This window comes from Camellia sinensis, chromosome 11 (genome assembly GCF_055761805.1).
Source record: "Camellia sinensis isolate YWXY chromosome 11, ASM5576180v1, whole genome shotgun sequence".
NCBI lineage: Eukaryota > Viridiplantae > Streptophyta > Magnoliopsida > Ericales > Theaceae > Camellia > Camellia sinensis.
Genome location: NC_138971.1, coordinates 77,998,844 through 78,021,690, shown reverse-complemented (window position 1 = coordinate 78,021,690; position 22,847 = coordinate 77,998,844). Strand labels below are relative to the sequence as shown.

The window sequence follows — 22,847 nt, the reverse complement described above, 5'->3', positions numbered from 1 at the left end:
GTCGAGGATACACCCCTGGGTATTTAAACCAGACTTTAGTCTCGGAACTCCCGAACCTTTGCGTTCTAGGCATAAGCCGTTCGAACTCTAGTTTCCACCGTCCCAGTTGGTCTTCTAGGAACTCACCGCAAACACAGGCAGGTGGCTTTACCAGACCACCGAAAGTCGTTCAGGCACGACAAACACCAAAGGAATTGCACCTTCAGAGGATTTAAGGTCTCTTAGACCGGGATGCAAAATGTATGCAAACTGCACATGTCAATGTGCTGAAGGTTTCACACCTTCTAAGGGTTTAAGGTCTCCTAGACCGTGTAGATACCTGCGCGGTTCGTCTGGTCGCTCCAGCCTCAAATGAACCGTACATACAATATCGTGCCTGAAAAAAAAACAAACTTAACAGGTACAATGTCATTAGCAACATGCATGACAATGCAACCGAACTGCACACATCAATGTGCGGAAGGTTTTGCACCTCCCAAGGATTTAAGGTCTCCTAGACCGTGCGTGTTTAAGGTCTCGCCAGACCAATTAGCAACATGCATGTCAATGCAAGAATGAGGCGTGCATGCTAATGCTAACATCGACACACAAGCCAACGAAAATGTGACACGCATGCCATTGAAAATGAGACACGCATGCCGATAAAGAAGATGGGGCACATGTGCCAATGCAAATGAGGCATGATGCAAGATGATACAAATGAGACACGCGTGCCTCATAGGATGCAAATGATACAAGTGTGACACGCATGCCACACGGAATGTAAAATGAAACAAATGAGACACGCATGCCTCATAAGATGCAAAATGATACAAGTGTGACACGCATGCCACACAGAATGTAAAATGATACAAATGAGACACGCATGCCTCATAAGATGCAAAATGATGCAAGTGTGACACGCATGCCACACGGAATGTAAAATGATACAAATGAGACACGCATGCCTCATAAGATGCAAAATGATGCAAGTGTGACAGGCATGCCACACGGAATGTAAAATGATACAAATGAGACACGCATGCCTCATAAGATGCAAAATGATGCAAGTGTGACACGCATGCCACACGAAATGTAAAATGATACAAATGAGACACGCATGCCTCATAAGATGCAAAATGAAACAAATGAGACACGCGTGCCTAATAAGATTCAAAATGATGCAAATGTGACACGCATGCCACATGGAATGAAGACTTGACAATTGGACTTATACGCTACGCGAAGCCGGTTCGTATTCAAAACAATGCAATGTACTAACAAGTACAAGTGAGGTGCGCAAGATAGCGCGAATGGATGCATGCAAGATGCAAGTAAGGTGCACAAAACAATGCGATGCGCTAAACAGCGCGATTGATGAATTGCACAAAACAGCGCGATTAATTTTGAAATGCACAAAACAGTGCGATGCGCTAAACAACGCGATTGAAATGCGATGCACAAAACAGTGCGATGCGCTAAACAGCGCGAGTGATTTTGAAATGCACAAAACAGTGCGATGCGCTAAACAGCACGATTGAAATGCAATGCACAAAATAGTGCGATACGCTAAACAGCGCAAGTGATTTTGAAATGCACAAAACAGTGCGATGAGCTAAACATCGCGATTGAAATGCGATGCGCATGGGGCAACTTTTGAGTTTTGTAAAAGCCAAAAGGATACTGAAAGGATACGCCTTGCACGAGTTCGAGCACCACGCACTGAAGACACGACCCGAGGTCAAAACGGAGGCCGGTTGAGCGTCGGAAACACACTGTTTTGCACTGTTTTCAGTACTAAAGGCCCTGGACCCCACACATAACTCAAACAAGGGTGTAGGAGGCTCCAAAATCACTATAGGAGACCACCGGATGTCCACTGGCTATCATAGTAAATCACCGGCCGTCCATCGGCACTCATTCAATTCCATCGGCACAATTTTCTGCCGGCCGGCACAAAATGTTGCCGACCGGCAAAAAGTTCCTGAGTCGGGGCAGTTTCGACAATTCACCACGGGTGTTTTAAAATAGGGTTCCTAAACCCTATTCCTCACTTCCTTCACCGCCGAAAACCCATACTCTCTCTCCCTAGAGTGTTTTTCTCTCCTCTTTTCTCCGTTTCTTCGCGTTCTACGCCCGTTTCGTCATCGGATTCGCGATTTTCTTCGCGTTTCGGACATTTTCAACCGAACAAAACTTTGTTTCGGTGCCTCGTTTACCGTTCCCACCTTTTTGGGGTTTGTTCCCCTCGCTTTCCTCTTGATTTCCGTGCCCTTTCACATCTCGGCCTTTTCGGTCATTTTCGGCCTTCTCGGGAGTTGACTTTTCGGTTGACTTTCCGTATTCTAGTCCGGTTTTCCTTCCTCCGGCTATTTTCTCATCATTCTTGATATGGCGGATGACATTCCACACGGTGGTACTCCCCCGGATCACGAGATGGATCCCAGGGTCGAGCTCCTACCCTTGAGCGAGCGCCCGTTCGACCCGGCGACCTACCGGCCGGCGATCCATGTTCTGCCCCCTGACGGACTGCGCCAGTTCAGGAGTTTCGAGAGGTACGCGCGACCCGAGCTACTACTGCGTGAGCCTACCTCCCACTTGTCCTTCGACACTTCCGAGGTAATTCTCTGTTCTCTGTTTTACTTTCTGCAATGTAGGATACAAAATTGTCAACTGCTAGTTGTATTCTTTAATTGCTTTAGCCCAGATACCCTGTATACTGTAGTTGATTGCAAATGCACTTGCAACTGATTATCTGTTTGAGACTCACATGTGCACACACACTGCACTAGCCATGAACCACTCAACACACGGCACACACCGTATTCCACTGCAAACACCGGCACCCGATATCTGCTTGAGTCTGAACGTATGCACACATGCTATACTGTACTGAACCATCCGAACTCGCTGACGCATCACACGTTGTAGTTCACTGTAAACACACCGGCACCCGGTATTTGCTTGAATCTATTAAACTTGCACGCATGCTATACTATTCTGAACCACCCAAACACGCTGATGCATCACACGTTGTAGTTCACTGTAAGCACACCGGCACCCGGTATTTGCTTGAATCTGTTAAACTTGCACGCATGCTACATCTGTATACTGCTTAGAACTGCATTTTGAATATTGCCTTGCAATTTGTTGTTTTCTGTTTACAGGGAGATTCCCATACCATCCGCGGGTATGGGAACACCGGCGCCCGGGAGTGGTACGCCGAGCTTCCTGATGCGGTCCGTCGCATAGTGGACCAGGCGGGTTTTGGCACCTTCTGCAGAGGGCTCTCGCGACTCACTACGTGCAGACCTATACTCGCTGCTCTGGTGGAGAGGTGGTGGGACACCACTGATTCGTTCCACTTCTCCGCGGCAGGGGACATGACGATGACCCCTTACGATTTCTCGATGCTTACAAGCATCGGGGTAGGGGGTGATTCGATTCCCTTTGATATTGACATGGACGAGTGGACTGCCGCTCAGATCCATCTACTCGGTGAGGCGCCACCTCTCGCTCGTCCAATCTTTGTCCGATATTCCTGGTTCGAGGTGCAGTTCCGGGTCCAGCCCACCCTTGTTGACGCAGCCCCGATGACCCCGGAGGCCGTGGAGAGGTACGCTCGCGGCTTCCTCACGTTTTTGTTCGGGACGACTATTTTCGCCGACCGGGCGAACACCGTGCCACTCTGCCTGCTCAGTGCACTGGTGGACGTCAGGTGGATCTTGCATTATGACTGGGGTGGCCCCGCTCTGGCCACTCTCTATGGATACATGAGCTCGGCTTCCCGCGGCAGCGGACAGTTGCTCGGAGGCTACTGGCGGGCTTGGGAGGTACATTTCTTCTCCGCTTTTCATTTCTGCCTTTCTATATTTTCTGTACTCTGTACACTGCACACACTGTAGTCTGCTTTATACCTGCTGTATACTGTACACACGGCACACACATACACTCTACTTTTCACTGACTGTACACTGCTCACACTGTACACTCTGCACAATACACTGCGCAACACATGGCTTCGCCATTTTTGCTTTATTCTGTATTCTGCTTTATCTGATAGTCATATTGATGTTTTCTCTACAGTTGTGGGTTTACGCCTACTTTCCTAGGCTCGCACCTATACCGGTCACGGAGACCCCTCTGGTCGTCCCCTTTTCGCGCCGCTTTGACGGGAGATGCACCCGGAGGCCGCGAGAGACTTTCAGCTTTTTTCGCCGCTTCTTCGACACCATCACCCCCGCGGAGGTATGTTTCACTTTCAGTTCATTTAAGCTTCGCTTTTCCACTGCATATTTCAATAACATTAGATAACAAACTGTGTTGCATTTTCAGATCACCTGGCAGCCTTGGGCTCCTTTGCTAGCCGTGACGCGGGATCGGTTTGCCGGTGCCGATGAGACCTCGCGTTTCCGGATCTTGTTGAAGGGCCCGGTCTGTCGGGCTTGGTACCTGGGTGAGCGTTTCTTACACCAGACCCTGGGATTACCTGAGCAGATAGTCCCGGTTCACCCTCCCAAGGATATGAGGGTGATCGAGAGGCTCACCACTGAGCAGATGGCCGATTACACCATCGGTTGGGAGGCGACCTGTTTCAGAGGCATCGGCGACTACCGAGGGTACATACAGGCATACCTTATGCGGCCTCTGAGCGGCGGCCGTCGGGTTGAGGGAGCTAGGCCTGCGGCGCCAGCGGCGAGGACAGGAGCGGGAGTTGGAGCTGGAGCTTCGAGTAGGGCCCGAGTCCGTGGCAGGGGCGGAGTTCAGGTGGGACGGGGGACCGGTTGGCCTATTCTGCCCACTTCATTGACTTTTCGAGGGCAGGGTGGGGGGACCTATCAGGTCCCCTTCGCCCCTCCGCCAGCTGATCACGAGTTTGTCGGTGTCCCCGACTTACCTCCGGTATGTATCACTGTATTTCTGTACAGTCATTTCATTTCAGTTTATTTGATATTCCACAGAATATTGATGCATCTGATATTTTTGCAGGCTTCTTCTGCGTACACCCGACAGTCATTGGTGATGAATGCCTCCATGATGGGGATGCTCCAGCGGACCTTTGATCTCTTGGCCCTCTACAGCATTCCGGTATGTTCTTCTGATCACGGCCTCAAATCACTCACAAGCTGATTCACGTAATCTGATGCACGGCACCACACCTGATACACTGATCTCACAGCATCTGATACACTGCATACACTGCATTCTGCACTGAGAAACTGCTCACGGCATTCACTCACTATACTCATATACTGCATTCTGCACTGATAAACTGCTCACAGCATTCTCATACTGTACTCATACACTGCATTCTGTACTGATATACTGCCTTCGGCATTCTCACACTGTATCCATACACTGCATTCTGCATTGATAAACTGCTCACGGTATACTGATGCATTTGTCTTTTGTGTATTTTTTTCAGCCTCCCTTCCAGATTCCCGGGGTAGGAGGTGCTCCAGCTGGACCTTCCGTCCCTGCCCGAGGGAGAGATAAGGAGGGCTGAGTATTCCCCCGCACCAAGGCAGGGCACACTTATGCCGGGAGTAGTTCGCGGGCTCCCGTTCCTGATGACGACGATGATGAGGATGACGAGTCGGAGGCGGAGGCAGAGTTGGCGGCGGAGTCATCGGAGGAGGAGACCGGAGGCGGCACTAGCTCGGGCTCTGACGACGATGCTGCTGATGCGCCTGGACCTTCGTTCAGGAAGAGGACTAGGACAGACAGATAGCCCTTGGAGTCGCTGGATATGGATACATATTTTGTTGTTTTTCTTCTTTCCTGTACTTTTCCTTTTTGTTGGTAGTTAGATTACCTTGTACTGCCGCAGGCAGATTTTTGTTTTTCTCAAAACTTGTGTACTTGAAAAGATTGTGAAATGAAAAAAATTTTTGCTTAAAAAGTGTTACATTTACATATCTCATGTATTGCATCAAATCACACCATATTACACCTCAATGTAAATGAAATTGATTGGTTGTCTGAAAATTGAACACTTGCACTGTGGTAATCAGATAACTAAACAGCCAACAGCAAAATAACCCAAGCAACCCACTGCCTGATTCTGGGCACACAGCCCTTACTCTGTTGGGGATTAATCTGCATACAGCCCAAATCACAGCATTCGGTTCATTCTGCACACAGCAAATTCTGAGCGAACGGCCCAATCTGACAAGATAGAGCTCAAAGACGGAACCGGTTGGAGTTGAAGCATGCTCAAATATAGAGAATGGGACAGCATTCTGAGCATAAATGATTTTTGAAATAAAAAAAGGATTTTCAACCGGGGTATCGAGCCTACAACTGAACACAGCGGGAAGGACTCAAACAAAAGGGTACACGACCTACACATAACGAGACACGCTCGGAAAAGACCTAAAACAAAGGTTGAGGTAAACAAAACAAAAGACACAATACACAGACGCGTCAACGAAAACGGGGGACCTCAGATCACGAGGAGCCAGTTCCTCTGGGTACTGTTTCCCACCCTTTCTGATTTGTGATTCTCACATCACTCTGGCACTCAAGCTCGGTTTTTCTCTCAAAAACCCTTTGGCTCACTTTTCTTTCAACTCATACCTCTTTATTCTTCATTCTCTCATTTTTCGTCCCTCCCCAAGGTGGTTAATGAGTGAATAGGAAGTTGCGGGTTCATGCCCAATGCCGTTAGCTCACAGCTATTTCTTCTGGTGGGTAGAGTGCCCTTTTGGAAAGTACGTCGATGACGGGGGAAAGACAGAACGCCTGACTCAACTGTGCCCCTAGTTCATCATTTTGACCATTTTTTCGTTTTTGCTTTCTACTAAAACAGTTTTGATCAAGATGAGAGTTGGATTAACGTACTTGTTCGATTTTTGATTTGAAAGCCATGCAAGTCAGGCTATAAGCACTGAAAATTTTCCCTTTTAGGTCCAAGAAAATGGTCCAGTTTTGGGAAATGGAATAGCTTTCGAGAAAATAGTCAACCTCAGTAAAATTTTTCAAAAACTATTTTTGCAAACGACTGATGCTAAACGAGCATGGAACTTACTCTTCGAGATGCGCAACCTCGGATCGGAGGCAATGGAAAATTGCCCCTGGCTTAAAAGGGGGGTGGATGGATGGCAACGGAAAGTTGCCCCTGGTTTGAATGGCGTCTCGCAACGGCTCGTGGCAACGGAACGTTGCCCCTTGTTTGGATGATGCCACAGCCGTCCGCAAACAGTCTTCATTGGCGGTGGTCGAGCTCTTGGACACAGAGATGACGAAGACGGTCACAACAAATATATGGACATAGTCGCCTTGGAAGGCGTTGGCGACTGGACTTTGGGATGAAATCGGAACCATTGCATGGAATGAGACGCTATGAAAGCGTTGGGGGCTGGACTTCATGATGATGTTGCCTACGTATCCCAAACATAGGAATCAAGCCTTACGTAGTTCCAGTTAAGGTACACTTGGGTATTTTAACCTTCACTTTTCAGGCTCTAACTTTTGCGAAGGCGCCCAATGCGGGTTTTCGACCTTGCGTGCTTCTTCTTATTTTTTCTTTTGTTCATTTCTTTTTCTTTTCTTTTCCGCATTTTTCTTTTGTTTTCTTTTTTGCTTCTTTTCTTTTCTTTTTCTCTAACTTTTGCCTGGGTCGCCCTTCCGGGTTTTCGACCCAGCGAGCCTCTCAAAGGGTAAAAGTGCAACAAGTCCATGCCAAATGGTTTTTGAATTGAAGCCTCTCTGTGTCTAGGAGAATGACTGTTGCAATGATTTGTAGGAGACTCCGTTATGGCTGCTCCACGAGCTCCTTTGGGTGAGATCTACTCTTTGATTCGACTTTGTTGCCTCTTGTTCGAGGGCTGCTCCTGATCTGGCCATACAAACCTTGCATGACGCTTGACCGTTGAACTTTCTGAACGGGTTCGAGGTTTGAAAGTGAGGGGTCGAATCTCGAGGCTGAGAGCGATCCTAGGCTGCACAATCTCAAGAGCGGTTCCACACAAGTCTTCACAGGGCCGTGTAAAACATTTTTTTTTGAAAGTCTTTAAGAAAGCGACGAATCGCTCGCGCCGAAGATAGTGTGGAACCAATCTGGATCAGACCAGGATCCTTCTCAGTACTCACGCCGACAAGCATGATTTCACTCGTTAAGGGCTTAGCATGCCTCTCTTTTCTCTCAAAATGATCAAAATTTTGCAAATCCTGAGGAATTCCTTCCTCTTCGTTTTTATCACCGCAGTGTTCAAAAGGGTTTTTTGAAAAAGTTAGGTCAATGCAATGAGTTTGGCGCGCAGGAGAGCAGGCGAGATGTACTGTCAGTCCGTTCAAATCCTCTGGCACTTATACTGAAAGCAAGCATGAAAGTGAGATAGCAACAGCTGTTTCATTCAGATTTGTTGGTGTAACTGGCCCCTTGGCAGAAACAGACTCAAAAACAAAAACAGGTAATTACAAGACAAAACGGTGTTCGGGACAACAACCCCAGAATCACCCGGTATTCTATACAATGGGGACTGACTCGCTACAACAAGACAGACCCTTAAGCAAAAAGACTGACTCAAGACAAAGAGACAGACTCAAAACAAAAGACTGACTCGATACCCAAACCAGAATTTACAAAGCTAGCGTGCGTTCACAGCCACTCAAAAATGCGTGCCAGACGCCACATTCAAAATACATCCAGATGCCGCCCGCAGGTGGTTCACCTTCTGATTCCATACTTGCAGTATCTGTGTCCTCAAAATCCAATAACTGGGTGGTAACGGACTTGGCTGAGGTAGGTGGGAGGATAACCTCGTTGTCAATCAAATCTTGTACCTCATGACGGAGGCGGAAGCAATTGTCAGTAGCATGGCCCGTCTGCTGGTGGTGCGCGCAGTACTGAGCAGCATCATGCGTAGCGGGGAGATTCTTCGGGAGAGGCCGAGGCTCCAAGGGTTTAAGGTGCCCCCTCTCGGCAAGGATCTGAAGTGCCTTGGACAAAGGCATGTAGAGAGCATGAAAGGTCCTGCGCCCCCGGGGCAGGTATTTTGGAGTCTGAGCGCTCTTACTACCTGCACAAGCGAAGGGGTCGGCAGGCGCCACTTTAGCTTTCTGATCTTTCCCGGGTGCCGGGGCTGGAATAGGAGGAACTGTCTTGGCATGACGGGGCCTATCCCGATTTTCTGACTGGCTTGAACTACCCTCAGGTGGAGTGGGGAAAGCATCCTCCACAGTTTTTGCCACAACTGCGGATATCTGTTGCTTGTTCATCCCCCCGGCTTTCAAAGCCTCGACTGCCCACAGCAGTTGTTCAATGGGATCGACATCTGCCTTCATTTTGTCTTTTCCTCTGGCCTCAGCCAGATCGGGGGTTTGAGTTGATGTTGATATGTCATTACCATAGTTGGAGGCCATCTCCGGTTGACTAAGTTCGATCACAATTCGCCCCAACAGCGGAGGCTCCTGGGGTACAAAACTCCCGGCATACGGTGCGGCTGGTGGTGAAACTGACATTCCATAGGCGAGATCCGCCACAGACCTCTGGAGATCACCTATCATCCCCATTAGCTCAAATGTAGTAGGCTCGCGAGCCTGATATAACTGGGGTGCTTAGACCGGGTGCACAACAGACGACCTGGGTGGATGTGACACATCAGTGTTGGCCTCACTTTGCAGAGTGATCCCCTGCTCCAATACAGCCGTCATAACTACGATCTCTTCTGAATTCTGCGTCATCATAAGCCCTACCTCGGCGAGGGAGAGCACTAGCTATTCTGTATCAATTCTCTGGACACTCTGAACTGAAAGGAGAAACAAACAGCATTTCAGCCCAAACAGATCAAACACGGGTGTAGCTGAACAACTGTACTCTACTGCTGATCACTGTTCCCCAGAAATCACTGTTCTCAAAACTGAACCCTGATACCCGCAGATAACTGATTCTCAAAACACTGATGCCCGCAGGCCTGATACCCAGACTTGCAAACTGATATATGCATTCCTGTAGAGGCCAACTCTAAAAAGCACATAGCAAGCAAATGAGAGCCAAAACACCCCTATGTTGGGGTAGGGTTTCCCTGTCCTATTTTGTCTGGAGCTAGGGTGTCACTACACACGCAGCGGTTTCAAACAACCTATAATCGGGTAAGCAACCTATCCTAGCTTGGAATAGTCACTATGGTTTCCGAATATGCACTAGGTCGAATGGTCAAAAAGGGTGCCCCAGTAAAACCGGGGTTTGTGTTCCCATACTGTCAGAGCCCATAACCGGTCAGCCTTATGGTCATGCCTTGACAAGACAAGCCTCCGGCAAACCGTTCAGGAATGGCAGATGGCAAACACTGTCTTCCTAGGCCCACCAATGCACATGTAATGCAAAGAAACACATAAATGAGATCAAAACGGGATATCACGAGTTCGAGTCAAGCTCTCTAAAATCCCCAGCAGAGTCGCCAGAAACTGTAGACGTTCCCGAACGCCCCGGGAGGGTAAGTCCCGTTCTGTTCATTTGTGGGGTCACTACAGCTCGGACTCTCAAATTGTCACGGTTCTTAATCTGAACCAAAGAGTCCAAATCTGGCAAATCGTTTTGAGAAACAGATTTTTGAAAAGAAGTGCCAAACATGGACTGCTTTTCCAGATACAGAGTCGCCACCTAAATATTTTTTAATGGGGGAATTTAGGAAACCCTGAGTCGGTGCCGAAGGCCACATGTCCGTCATCACCGGAGTTGTCTCGGCTCGGGAGCTAGGGTACGATTGGGGAAGGTCAGCTATGAGCACCCCCTCTCGCCCGATCCGAAAATCGGCCTCTACTAACCGTGATACCCGTTTTTGAAAACGTTATGTATTCTTATTCCAATTATTTAGCCTAGCATTACTATGTTATGTGCACAACAAACAAGTATAGACTAGATTGTCTAATTTGGAAATAAGCATTGCATATCCGTTTGTTTTGAAAAGCGCTTGGGAATTTGCTACTCACAAGTAGGCTAAAATACAGATTTCAACGAGTTTTTCCAACTCAAACAATCCAACCTTCACCTACAGGCATTCAAACAGTTTATCACATAAGCATCTAGCCACATGGTAAGCATACTGTCATGATAGCATTCACACGCATGCGAGATGCTAATGCATTTTAAAATACTTACTTAGTACTCCACGCCAAAACAAAGAACTTGTTAGCAGACATGCATGATCCAAGTCCATGTTAAGTGCCTAATGCATCGCATACAAAATGTCACTAGAGTAGGCTCGGTTATTCTATGAATGACATGTGAAAATGCACAACCAACATGTATTCAATTTGGAATTTGAAATACAGATGTAGTTAGAATGTTGCGCCGAGCCCGGTGCATGCAAAGCAAATGTATGAATGCACGCATGCATTGCATGAGGTATGCTAATTTAGACGTGCCCTAATACTAACCATCAAAGCAGGTAAATAAAAAGGGAGAAAGAAGTGGGGATTGGAAGACATACACACTACTCACCCACACTTATTACAGATTTACCCTCACTCGGAGGGACCAAATAAATATAAATTAATTAACTACGCAAGCTAATTAAATATTACAAATTGCCTAATTAATTAACAAATTAACTAAGCTAAGAAAAACAGTAAACCGCCTCGGGGGGAGGGCCAGATGCAGTGCGTGCTCGGGTCTTGCTCGGAAGTGCACCGCCATGCATAGTCTGCCTCTGTTTTCCCTGTTCTGCCCCTCTGAAGACTGCCAAAGTCTCAAAGATGCCTCTCTGTATAATGGGGTTCACCACCGGCTGAATCAAATGACCACCGGTAGTGGTATGCGGTCACCGGCACAACATGAAGCTATCGGCAGAAAAATGATTGCCGGTCGGCAATGTACACTGCCGATCGGCAAAGAATGCCTGCAGAACCTGCAACTCACAGCAGCAGAGCACAGAACTTGCATGGTAATACATTTTTAAGCAATGTATGCACTAATCATGCTCCCTATCATGTTTGTAACTCAAAGGGGCATGTGTCTCGATTTTTGGACCACCAATCACGCATTTCCATGCATGATGGCCCAAAGGACCAAGTGTGCAACTTTCATGTCAAATGAAATGCAAACCAAACAAACAAACCAAGGCCCAATTCCTATCACCAAGTCAAGGAATAAGGCATGCATGCGAGATGCATTGCAACCTAGGCATGCAAGCTAAGGATGCAACATGGCATAGCAAGACACTTATGCAAGCATACAAGCAAACATGAGGCAATGCAAACTTATGAAAAGGTGGACTTATACATGATTTAGGCAACTCTAAATAGGCCTAAAACAATGGCCAAAGTGCTATAATAAGGGACCAAATACACATGCACACATACACATGATCAAAGGCCAATACTACTTAGGCACAAGGTGGACAATTCTCAAACACATTTGAAAGGAGGTAATCATGGACATATAGCATGCAACATAAGCATTGAAAATCAAGTTAGAATGGTGTCGAACCAAGCAACAGGTCAAGCCAAACATGCAACAAATGGCCCAAGTGTTTGAAGCAAGTCAAAGGGGGCTTGAACCATGACCAAGCCAACCAAGCCTCATGAGGCTAAGAGGACTTAAAATAGGTTCAAGGAAGACCTAGACCATGCAAAGGGGACCCCCTAAATGGCATCTAAGCGGCTCAAAATCAAAGGCATGCACAATGGCCAAAACATGGAACATGCTACACAAGCTTTCAAAGCATTAAAGAGGTGTCCAAGGCAAGCATACAAGCATGCTATAAGGTCTGAAATTATGCTATAAATGATGCCAAATCATTAGAATGAAGCAAGTAATGCATGATTTATACTCACACACTTGAGGCCAACAAGCCAAAATACAAAGGGGCTATACTAAGCATGCCAAATCCGACCCAAACAACTATGGACAGACCTCTAGCATGGAAAAATAAGCACACAAGCTTCACAAGGCTAAGCCTAAAACATGCTCGAAGAAAGGCTAACAACCAAAGGCATATTAAGGCAATAACATGGCATTACATGGTAGGTATGCTAAGCATGCATGGTGTACCAAAACCAACACACAATAAGGTTATATCATGGCATAATAAGCATGGAAAATAGCCAAGATATGATCAATACACACTCTAACATGATGCTCTCTCAAGAGGCCAAAAGGGGTCCATTTCAAGGACAACAAGGAGAGGGGGTGGCCCTCTCCTTTTGGAGACTTCAAGGCACCATCTCTACCACTAAAATCTCTCAAGATTTCAGTGGTGAAGAGGCCCAAACACCAAAGTCTCAAAACTCACTCGAAATAGCACAAAATGGGGCCTTTCAAGGCGTAAGAGGGGTCAAACACCTCCAAACCACAAAACACTCTTAATGAACAATCAAGAGGGCCTAAAAATAGAACTTTTTTGTATTATACACCAAGCTCAAAAACGATTTTAAAACTGGTCAAAATACAATGCAAAAATGGGGAATAAAGGTGTTAGTTTCTTACCCTTGAAGACCCCTTTAACAATGGTGCTCCAACAGCTCCTTCTAGGTTGAAAACAGCTCCAAAACTTCAAAACCAACCTCTTAGAACCTCAGTAGCTAAGTGAAGGTGAAACACTATGTGTTTGTGTGCAATAGTAAGACACAAACACAATTTAACACACACAAGAGGGAGAAATAGAGATAGAAAGTGTATGGTTTCTAACCTTAGAACTCAAAAGCCTAAAAATGGCTGTCTAAAAATATCTTAAGGCTCTCAAGTCTCTAACCCTAAAGCCAAGAGACAAGGCTCTCTCTTATAGAGCTTCTTGTCTTGTAAAGCTTACAAGACAAGCTTCCAAGAGAGAGATCCCTCCATACACGTGTATGGAGGGGAACCAAAAGCAAGACAGCTGTGACAAAATATCTGCAAAAGCAGATGCACAGTAGTCGGCCGGCCAAAAATGTCATTTTGACAAAATTGAGTGCCGACCGGCAACAAATAGTGCCGACCGGCAACAAAAAGTGCCGATGGCAGCAAAAACCGGCCGGTGGCCTCTAGCCACTGCCGGTGGTGTGTGGGGATGTTTCACAAGGCATTCCCTGCCCCTCCAAGGCAAAACACAAGTGTTTGGTGCAAAACCAGACAGAAAACGGTCAAGTTCGGAGGTCTTGAGGCAGGGCGCGTTGCCGAGACCTCCGGGAAACGAACACAAACATGGATAATCACCAAGTGTTCCAATGGTGACGTCCAAGTCTTGAGGACGGTAAAAAATGGGGTGTCTACAATGTATCGTTTGAAAAAAAAAAAAGTGATCGCATATGACCATTATTCAAATTATTCTAATTTAAACAAATAGCCTTCATCCACTGACATTCAAGCAGTTTAACAATTAAGCATTTAGCCTCATGGTAGTATGTTTGATATGACATCAATCACACTTATGCAATATGCTAAAAGCATAAAAACTTAGCTCGTACTCCAAGCCAAAAGAGGAACTAGTTAGAAAAATGCATGATCTTGTAACATGGCTAATGCAACGCATACGATATGCAATTAATAAGCTCGGCTACTAGCATGGCATGCGAGTCAATTCAAGGCATGTGATAATGCACATATTCATGTAATGAGTTTGAATTTGACATTTGAAAAATATGATGCCGAACTTTTATGCATGTAAAACGAATGGATGTAAGACATGGGAATGCTAATTTGAAAATATGATGTCCCTATACTAACCATCATAAGCAGATAAATAAAAGTGAGAAAGAATGGGGGTTGGAAAACATACAACTTATTACATATTTGTCCTCACGAAGGAGGGTTCGAATGTCCAAGTGTCCGAATAAATAATTATTACAAATTTGAATGAATAATAACTAGAAGGGGCTGTCTAATTTATTACAACAAGTATACAATGATTGCGCGATGCTCCTCTGGAATTACTATGTCTGCCTTGTTAGGATTTGTTCTATTTCACCCTATCATTATTTTGAACTAAAAGTGTATTGTTTGCAATTTATTGGAGTCTTGCTGACCCAAAACGAGACTCAGTCAAACCCCAAATAAACCCAATACCTTGTTTTCTTGTAGAAATTTGTTTTTTTTTTTTTTACCTAAGGTGAAACAATGTAGACAGGGTATTCCTAGACATGTTTGTCTCTTCTACCCACTCTCTATCATAGAAATTACTCAAGAGAGGAGCGAACTCGGTTCCCAAACCCTCTAAGGTTGCAAGTTGATTTGCAAGATGATTTTGGACACGATAGGACAAAGATCGATAAATGTAATGCATAACAACCGCCCCTTTCTCCTATCATGAAATGTATTCAAGAAGGGAAGTAGAGACGCTTCAAGGTTCATCAAATTATCATGAATTGATCTAAGACAAGCCTTGACACAATAGACTCCGGCATAACGTCTGGCCGTAAAGACACTTCAAGATTTATCAAAACATCATGAATTGATGTAAGACAAACCTTCACACAATAAACTCAGTATACCGTCCGACCGAATTCTTTTTTGGGTGAATAAGTGATAAAATAAAAACAAAAAACTTACACCACTACAAGGGGCATACCCCAGGCCCAAGCCACCACTATACAGAAGCAGAAAATAGAGCTGCAAAAATTTACGATCAACAAAAGCCTATCAACACCCAAATACAACCTAACAGAAAATAACTAGATGGAAAAGAAGCCAACAAATTATAAACTTAGACAAAAAAATAAAAATAAAAACTAAATCAGGAAAAACAACCCACCAAAATAACGATTTTGATCCAAAAAAATGTGTTCATAGTGCGCATACAGTTTGAATGAGGTGCATGAACACACCCAAAAAGCTCAAAAACCTAATGCAAAACACAGTACAGCAAGCCCTTTATATCGGTTGATTCATTTTAACCTCAATTTTATTAGTCTCTTTTACATTACCTTTCCTTGTCTTTAATCCATTAAGTCCACGGTGATATTTACATCCACTAAGTCAGAAATACATTAAAGAGAAACGAGTGTCGACTTAACCTGAGGAAATTACAAAGAAAGAGTCAAACTTATTTACAAGTTAAGGATTTCAAGTCAAGCCTAAGATGCGCAACAAGGACTAGTCAAACTCAGCAGAGTGATAATGACTTAGAAAAACCTAAAGTGAGTGATAATGACTTGAAATCCAAACTTGATAATTAGTGATAATGACGGTTTCCTTGGTGATATCCAAGGGTCCATTAGTCCCTTAAAACTAACCACACTGGTGATAAAAAGAAATAAAATATAAAAGATTGGCTTTAGTATAAGAAAGATGTATGCCTTTGGTAATGAACCTCCGAAGAGATTAAACCATGAAGCATGGAAAAATTTTATGCCTTTGGTAATGAACCTCCGAAGAGATTAAACCATTAAGCATGAAAAAAAATTCTTTCTTATACTTGAATAACAACCTTAATTTTTCATAACTTTTTAATCAAAATAATCAAAGAATGGAGGGAGGTTGCATAGATGATTATGCAAAGTTGATTAATTGATTATTATAAAACAAACATAATATGCAAAGCAAAATTATTGAAATAAATTAAACAGCCCCTTAATAGCATAAAATAGTGCTGAAATTAAACTATAGAAGGTGTACAATCATAAAGAGATTAAAGCTAGTAAACAAGTGTAAGGGAGGGTGGCTAACCCCCCCGACTTTTATAACCTCAAATCACATATTTTAGATGTTGAAAAACAGTCCCAAAACAGTCCCAAATGAGCCCCAAAACGATGATAAAAATTAGAGAAAATAAGTGGGAAATACAAGGATTTAAGCTAAGAATAAGGTTCAAGTAAGGGTGATTAACCCCTTCACCTTTGGGTAGCTTTTAATCACAAGTTTTAGCCCTTAAAATAGTCCTAAAACAATATGAAAACACAAGAAAACTATGAACAAAGATTGAAATGATAGTGAGGAAGCTTTACCTCTTGTACATAAGGTGTTCTTGTTGTAAACCAAACTTGACTCCAAAGCACCCTCAAGTTTGAGTTATGATTTTCAATTCTCAAATCAAGTTCCAAGTTCAAGCTCTTGTATGGCTTATGGAAGAACAAAAAGGATGGTGGCTTTCATCTTTTCTAACTCTTGATATTTCTAACTCACTTGATATTGACCAAATTCCATATTGTTTTTTCAACCTCTTAATCTTGTTTTTCTTTTAACCCCGGATACAACAAGATGAGCCCCATATTTATGGAACTTGAGTTGCTACTCAAAATATTGACAGAATTGGGCAGCTGGCAGATTGTTATACAAACTGTCCAAAAAGTCAAGAGGTCAGGCCAGACCTTGGTGTCTTCGGCCGGATGTCACTGAGGTTCGGCCGGACTTCAGTGTAGTTCCCCTATTTCTTACTTTTAGCTTCAATATAGGTTGCTACAAGTTGCAATACTAAAATTTTGGGGTAGAAATACAGTGGGTATAGCAGGTTGGAATTGTTTAGAGCTCGAACTCAAATTCCTTTATGGAGAATTCAAACCACTGACTCAATGTAATTGTCATCATCGAGTGCTCAAAATAAAGCACCTAAGTCTTACGAGCGGTCAAAACTGGGTTGTCTACACTGAGGCTGTTGTGTATTACGTTGGGCCTGAGGTCGTTCCGTGTTCCGTTGGGCTCAGGCCATTTCGTCTTATGTGGGCTCGAGGCTGCTCTGGAAAGAGATTATGAATAAGACAGGCATATGACTTATAACTATATTCTCTAAGGCTTATGCTCATTCATATGAACCTCCTTACATTATTATTATTCACTAAGCCTTGCTCAATCCATATTTATGTATATTTATGTAGGTGACCAGCTCGGAGGCCAGCCCTAGGTCAATTCTGGGAGCCTTTTGTGGGACCTATTTTGTTAAGCCTCCAAAGTTGGAGCCCTTTTGTTGTATTTGAGGAGATCCCTTGATGCCACATTTTTGTTAAGTCTTTGGCCGCTTTTATTAAACACTTAGTTAATACGTAAATTTTGAGTTGTTACTCTTTGTATAGATCTACATGATTTGGACGTATAAGTATATGAACTGTGTATGTGAGCCCTTTATATGACTTGATGTTGTTTTAAAGATCCTAGCATGTATGCACAAGCTCAATGGACATTATTATTTGTCTTGCTTTCGCTTTAGGCCCTGATATGATTGAATATTTGTTGAAAATTTTTGTTTTGAGGCCTTAGTGCAGGTCGGCCATGGCCTATACTTTTAGGGGCAATGTAACGACCCGACCCTCATATGTGCTTGTGATATATGTTAGTCTTTTATTCTGTGCTATTAAATGACTAAGATGAAGCTGTATAAGGGAATGAGGGCAAGTAACTATGTTATAATGCCTTGTGGAAGGAACTCTATCTGTTAGGAAAGAAATGTATCTGTTCTTACTCGAATGATAAAGTAGAAATTGAGGGCCTTAGCAGCTTAATAAACCAAAATTGAACATATATTTGGAATTAGCATAATTTTTAAGTAATATTAAGCACTTCCGTGAAATTTCAATTTCGGACATGTAAACGATCGATTTTTGTCTTATTCTCTCCTTATGGATGTACATATATATGATCTTGGTTATTTTGACAAACAAAAAAAAAAAAAAGAAGAAGAGAGAGTTCATCACCCTAGACTTGAGAAGTGAAGGGATAGAGAAAGAAGATCCTTACAAGGTTGAGATTTGGGTTTAAGGAAACACCTCAAAAGGAAGTGCACCGCCACAACACAGTGAGTAATAGTGCTTCAATGTATCCCTACTCAGTATTTATAATTAATGACGTTGTGACCTTGTAGAAAGTATCATCGTATGATATACTGACGTTATATCTTGACGTTATGAATGTCACTATTAAACTTGTGTTGGCATGAAATGATTGGTATGAAATGACATATCTGCTATAAATAATTTGATACGAAATTGTGAAAACATTGAAAAGGTTGTGAAGCTGTACGCATGCTATATGAAAGTTGTGACTACCGGAATGTATCAAGGCAATATGAATTTGTGACCAATGTGGCTTAGTGCCATTTGTGAACCAATGTGGCTTAGTGCCATTTGTGACACAATGTGGCCTAGAGCCATTTGTGAATTAATGTGGCTAAGAGCCCTAATGTGAAACTACGTGACTAATGGTCAATTGTGAATTGTGAACTAATGAGGCCAAGAGCCATTTGTGAATAAAGAAATTATGAGGTCAAGGGCCGATGTGTGAAATATGAATGTCACTATTGTGAGCTTGTGGATTGAACATAACCAAAAGTTTATGTGAGGAATTGTAAGTTGTGAACCCAAGAACTCTTCCCGAACGTGTGAAATTCTTAGGCCAGGGGCCACATTATGACAATTATAAACCGATTATGTTGTCCCTACAAGCCGTACAGAGACAGACTAATGGCATGATTACAGCATTAAATATATTTACTAGCATATTAGTACTATTATTCACTGAGCTTGGCTCACCCTATGTTATGTCTGTTTCTGTAGGTAATCAACCAGGAGGTCGATCTTAGCTCAGCATCGTCATACTTTTGTCAGCCTAGGCACAACCAAGCTTGGGGTCGGGACCCTACTTTTGTGAAGTTGTTAGATGATGACTCACACTTTTGATATTGGCTTAAGTTGTTATGTACTTAAGGACTTTATTACATACCCCATCTCGGGGTTAGTTCTGTATATGTCTGTAAATAACTAACTCTTAAGTGTACTTTGGCTTTTGATGTACTTGTCCTGTGAAATGTGTTGATCCTGGCATGACTTAGTAGCTCAATGGATGTCATACTTTCTGGTTGTTATCAATTATATTTTATAGCTTCCGGGCAGGCCCCTCTATGGAACCAGGTTAAGTGTCATCTTCTGTTCAGGTCATGCCCAAACTTTTAGGGGCAAGTTAGGGGCGTGACAAGTGGTATCAGAGCACGAGTTGCTGTCTCACACACAGATCCATTGAGCCTTAGGATGTCTAGAAAAGACTTAAGCATTATGCATGGCATCCTAAGAATGTATGAAAGATCGATGGTAACGAAGAATGTACTCTGCTAACGCTAACAATTTGACCTTTGTTTGCTGGATATAATTGAATGTTATGCAGGTTATGGTTAGAACCAGGATGGAAGAGTCAGACGAGGCTACCTCGGCACGGTTGGACCGAATGGAAAGAATGATTATGGACATGGCAGAGACCCTAAGGCAACAACAGCAACAACCGCCACCACCACCAGTACCTCCACCTGCAGTACAAGATGTTCATGTTGAGGACCGAACCATCACACTCACAAAGGAGTTCAAAAAGATGAAACCACCGTCATTCAAGGGGGGGATAGAACCTATGAAAGCTGAAGCATGGGTGCTGGGAATAGAGAAATTGTTTGAAGTGTTTCCATGTACTGAAGCTCAGAAAGTGCAACTTGCCGCCTTTACTCTTGAAGATGAGGCGCGAAGATGGTGGATGCTTACAAGAATAGTGCATCAGGACTTAACATGGGGTAGATTTCTGGAATTGTTCTATGATAAGTATTTTCCTCAAAGCATGCGAGATAAGAAGGTGACAGAATTTGAGACTCTTAGACAAGGAAATAAGACTGTGGCAGAATATGAGGCCCAATTTGCTGAATTAGCTCGGTTTGCCCCTCATATGGTAGATACAGACTATAAGAAGGCACGAAAATTTGAAGGAGGATTGCGGGGTGCCATTTTGGACCGAGTTAATATGCTAAAATTACCCACGTATGTTGAGGTGCTGGAAAGGGCTGTTATCGCCGAAGGAAATCTTGCGGCCTAGAATCGAATTTCCGAGTGGAAAGGGAAGAGACAAAACAACCAATGGTCAAAGGGATCCGTTACTCCACCCGCGAAGAAGCACAATTCAGGGAACTTCAACACCACTATTTCTGCTCAAAATGCCACTCCAATGTGTCCAGACTGTGGAAGGCAACATCGAGGAACTTGTCACTGGAGGACTGGAGCATGTTTTAAATGTGGGAAAACGGGACATTTGGTAAGGGATTGTCCACAATTGGTTCAACAAAAAGGCAATAGACCTGCTACAAGTTCCGCGGGGTCTACACTGACCCCCAATGCGAAGATGGCGGCCAAACCGAGTAATAACAAAGACACTGCAAGACAAGGTAGGGTGTTCGCTTTGATTCCCGGTGATGTACAAAATACAGCAACAGTGGTGTTAGGTACATTTATTATTTATGGTCACTCTGCGCATGTATTGTTTGATTCTGGCTCCACTCACTCTTTTGTGTCGAAACTCTTCGCTCCTAAATTAGATAAAATGGAAGAAAACTTACCTTACATGTTGTGTGTGTCCTCCCCTTTGGGAGAGCCTATGATTTGTGCTACTATATACCTAGCTTGTGAACTTCAACTTGGGGATATTCGGGTGTATGCTAATTTAGTGCCTCTCGATATGACCTATTTTGATGTTATTTTGGGAGTGGATTGGCTAAGTGCTTATGGTGCAACTATAAACTGTGTGACTAAGCAAATTAACTATTATCCTCCGGGGCAATCGGAGTCTGTGGTTGAAGGGTAGGAAGTGATTTCACCACCTTATCTAATATCTGCCGTGAAGGCTTGTAACTTAATACGAAAGGGCTGTCAGGGGTATTTATGCAGCATTTTAGAAGGGCAAGGGATGAATGGGAACATTGATGTGATTCCAGTGGTCCGTGGGTTTCCAGATGTTTTTCCCGAAGAATTGTCGGGTCAACTAATAGACCGAGAAATCGAGTTTGTAATTGAAGTGGTGCCTGGAACCCAACCTATCTCGAAGACACCCTATAGGATGTCACCAGCTGAAATGAAAGAGTTGAAGATTCAATTACAGGATCTGCTTGACAAGGGATTTATCCGCCCGAGTGTATCCCCTTGGGGTGCGCCAGTATTGTTTGTGAAAAAGAAGGATGGAACACTCCGGTTATGTATCGACTATAGGGAACTGAATAAGGTGACAATTAAAAATAAGTACCCCTTACCACAGATAGATGACTTATTCGATCCGTTACAAGGGGCACAAGTTTTCTCAAAAATTGATTTACGGTCTGGCTACCATCAATTGAAAGTTAAAGCCGATGATGTGGAGAAGACAGCCTTTCGAACCCGGTACGGCCATTATGAATTTTTGGTTATGCCCTTCGGGGTTACAAACGCACCAGCAGCATTTATGGATCTAATGAATCGCGTCTTTAAGCCCTATCTGGACGAATTTGTGGTGGTTTTTATTGATGACATCCTTATATACTCGAAGAGTGCAGAAGCTCATGAGAATCATCTTCGTTTAATACTTCAAACACTATGGGAGAAGAAACTGTATGCAAAATTGAAGAAATGTGAATTCTGGTTACAAGAAGTGGCATTTTTAGGGCATGTGGTGACAAAGGAAGGAGTCTCTGTTGATCCACGTAAAGTGGAAGCAATTGTGAACTGGCCAACTCCCACTAATGTAACTGAGATACGAAGTTTCATGGGATTAGCTGGATATTACAGGAGGTTTGTTCAAAATTTCTCCAAAATCACTGTGCCACTTACTCAACTGACACGAAAAGGAGTTGCATTCGAATGGTCAGAGGAACGGGAATCCGCTTTCCAAGAATTAAAAACAAGATTGACAACAGCACCAGTTCTGGCTTTGCCATCTGGTACCGAAGGATTCGTAATTTACAGTGATGCTTCGCACAAGGGGCTTGGTTGTGTGCTAATGCAAAATGGAAGGGTTATTGCCTATGCTTCTCGACAGCTGAAACCCCACGAGAAGAATTATCCCACACACGATCTCGAATTAGCGGCAGTAGTTTTTGCTTTGAAAATATGGCGGCACTATCTTTATGGTACAACTTGCGAAGTTTACACTGATCATAAAAGCCTCAAGTACCTGTTTACCCAGAAAGAGTTGAACATGCGACAATGGCGATGGCTTGAGTTGATTAAGGATTATGACTTACAGA

The 22,847-nt window shown here is 43.9% G+C and overlaps 2 protein-coding genes across 2 annotated transcripts; both read left to right on the top strand.

Annotated features, from left to right (window-relative positions):
- Positions 1 to 19,908: 19,908 nt before the first annotated feature.
- LOC145802429 (uncharacterized) lies at positions 19,909 to 20,674 on the top strand. The gene is made up of 2 exons (XM_082895143.1): positions 19,909 to 19,923; positions 19,985 to 20,674. The coding sequence occupies exons 1-2, from the start codon at positions 19,909 to 19,911 to the stop codon at positions 20,672 to 20,674; spliced, it is 705 nt and encodes a 234-aa protein (XP_082751269.1).
- Positions 20,675 to 20,977: 303 nt separating this feature from the next.
- Positions 20,978 to 21,436, top strand: LOC145802428 (uncharacterized). Its single transcript, XM_082895142.1, has one exon. It carries the CDS (start codon positions 20,978 to 20,980, stop codon positions 21,434 to 21,436), a length of 459 nt encoding a protein of 152 aa, XP_082751268.1.
- Positions 21,437 to 22,847: the final 1,411 nt, after the last annotated feature.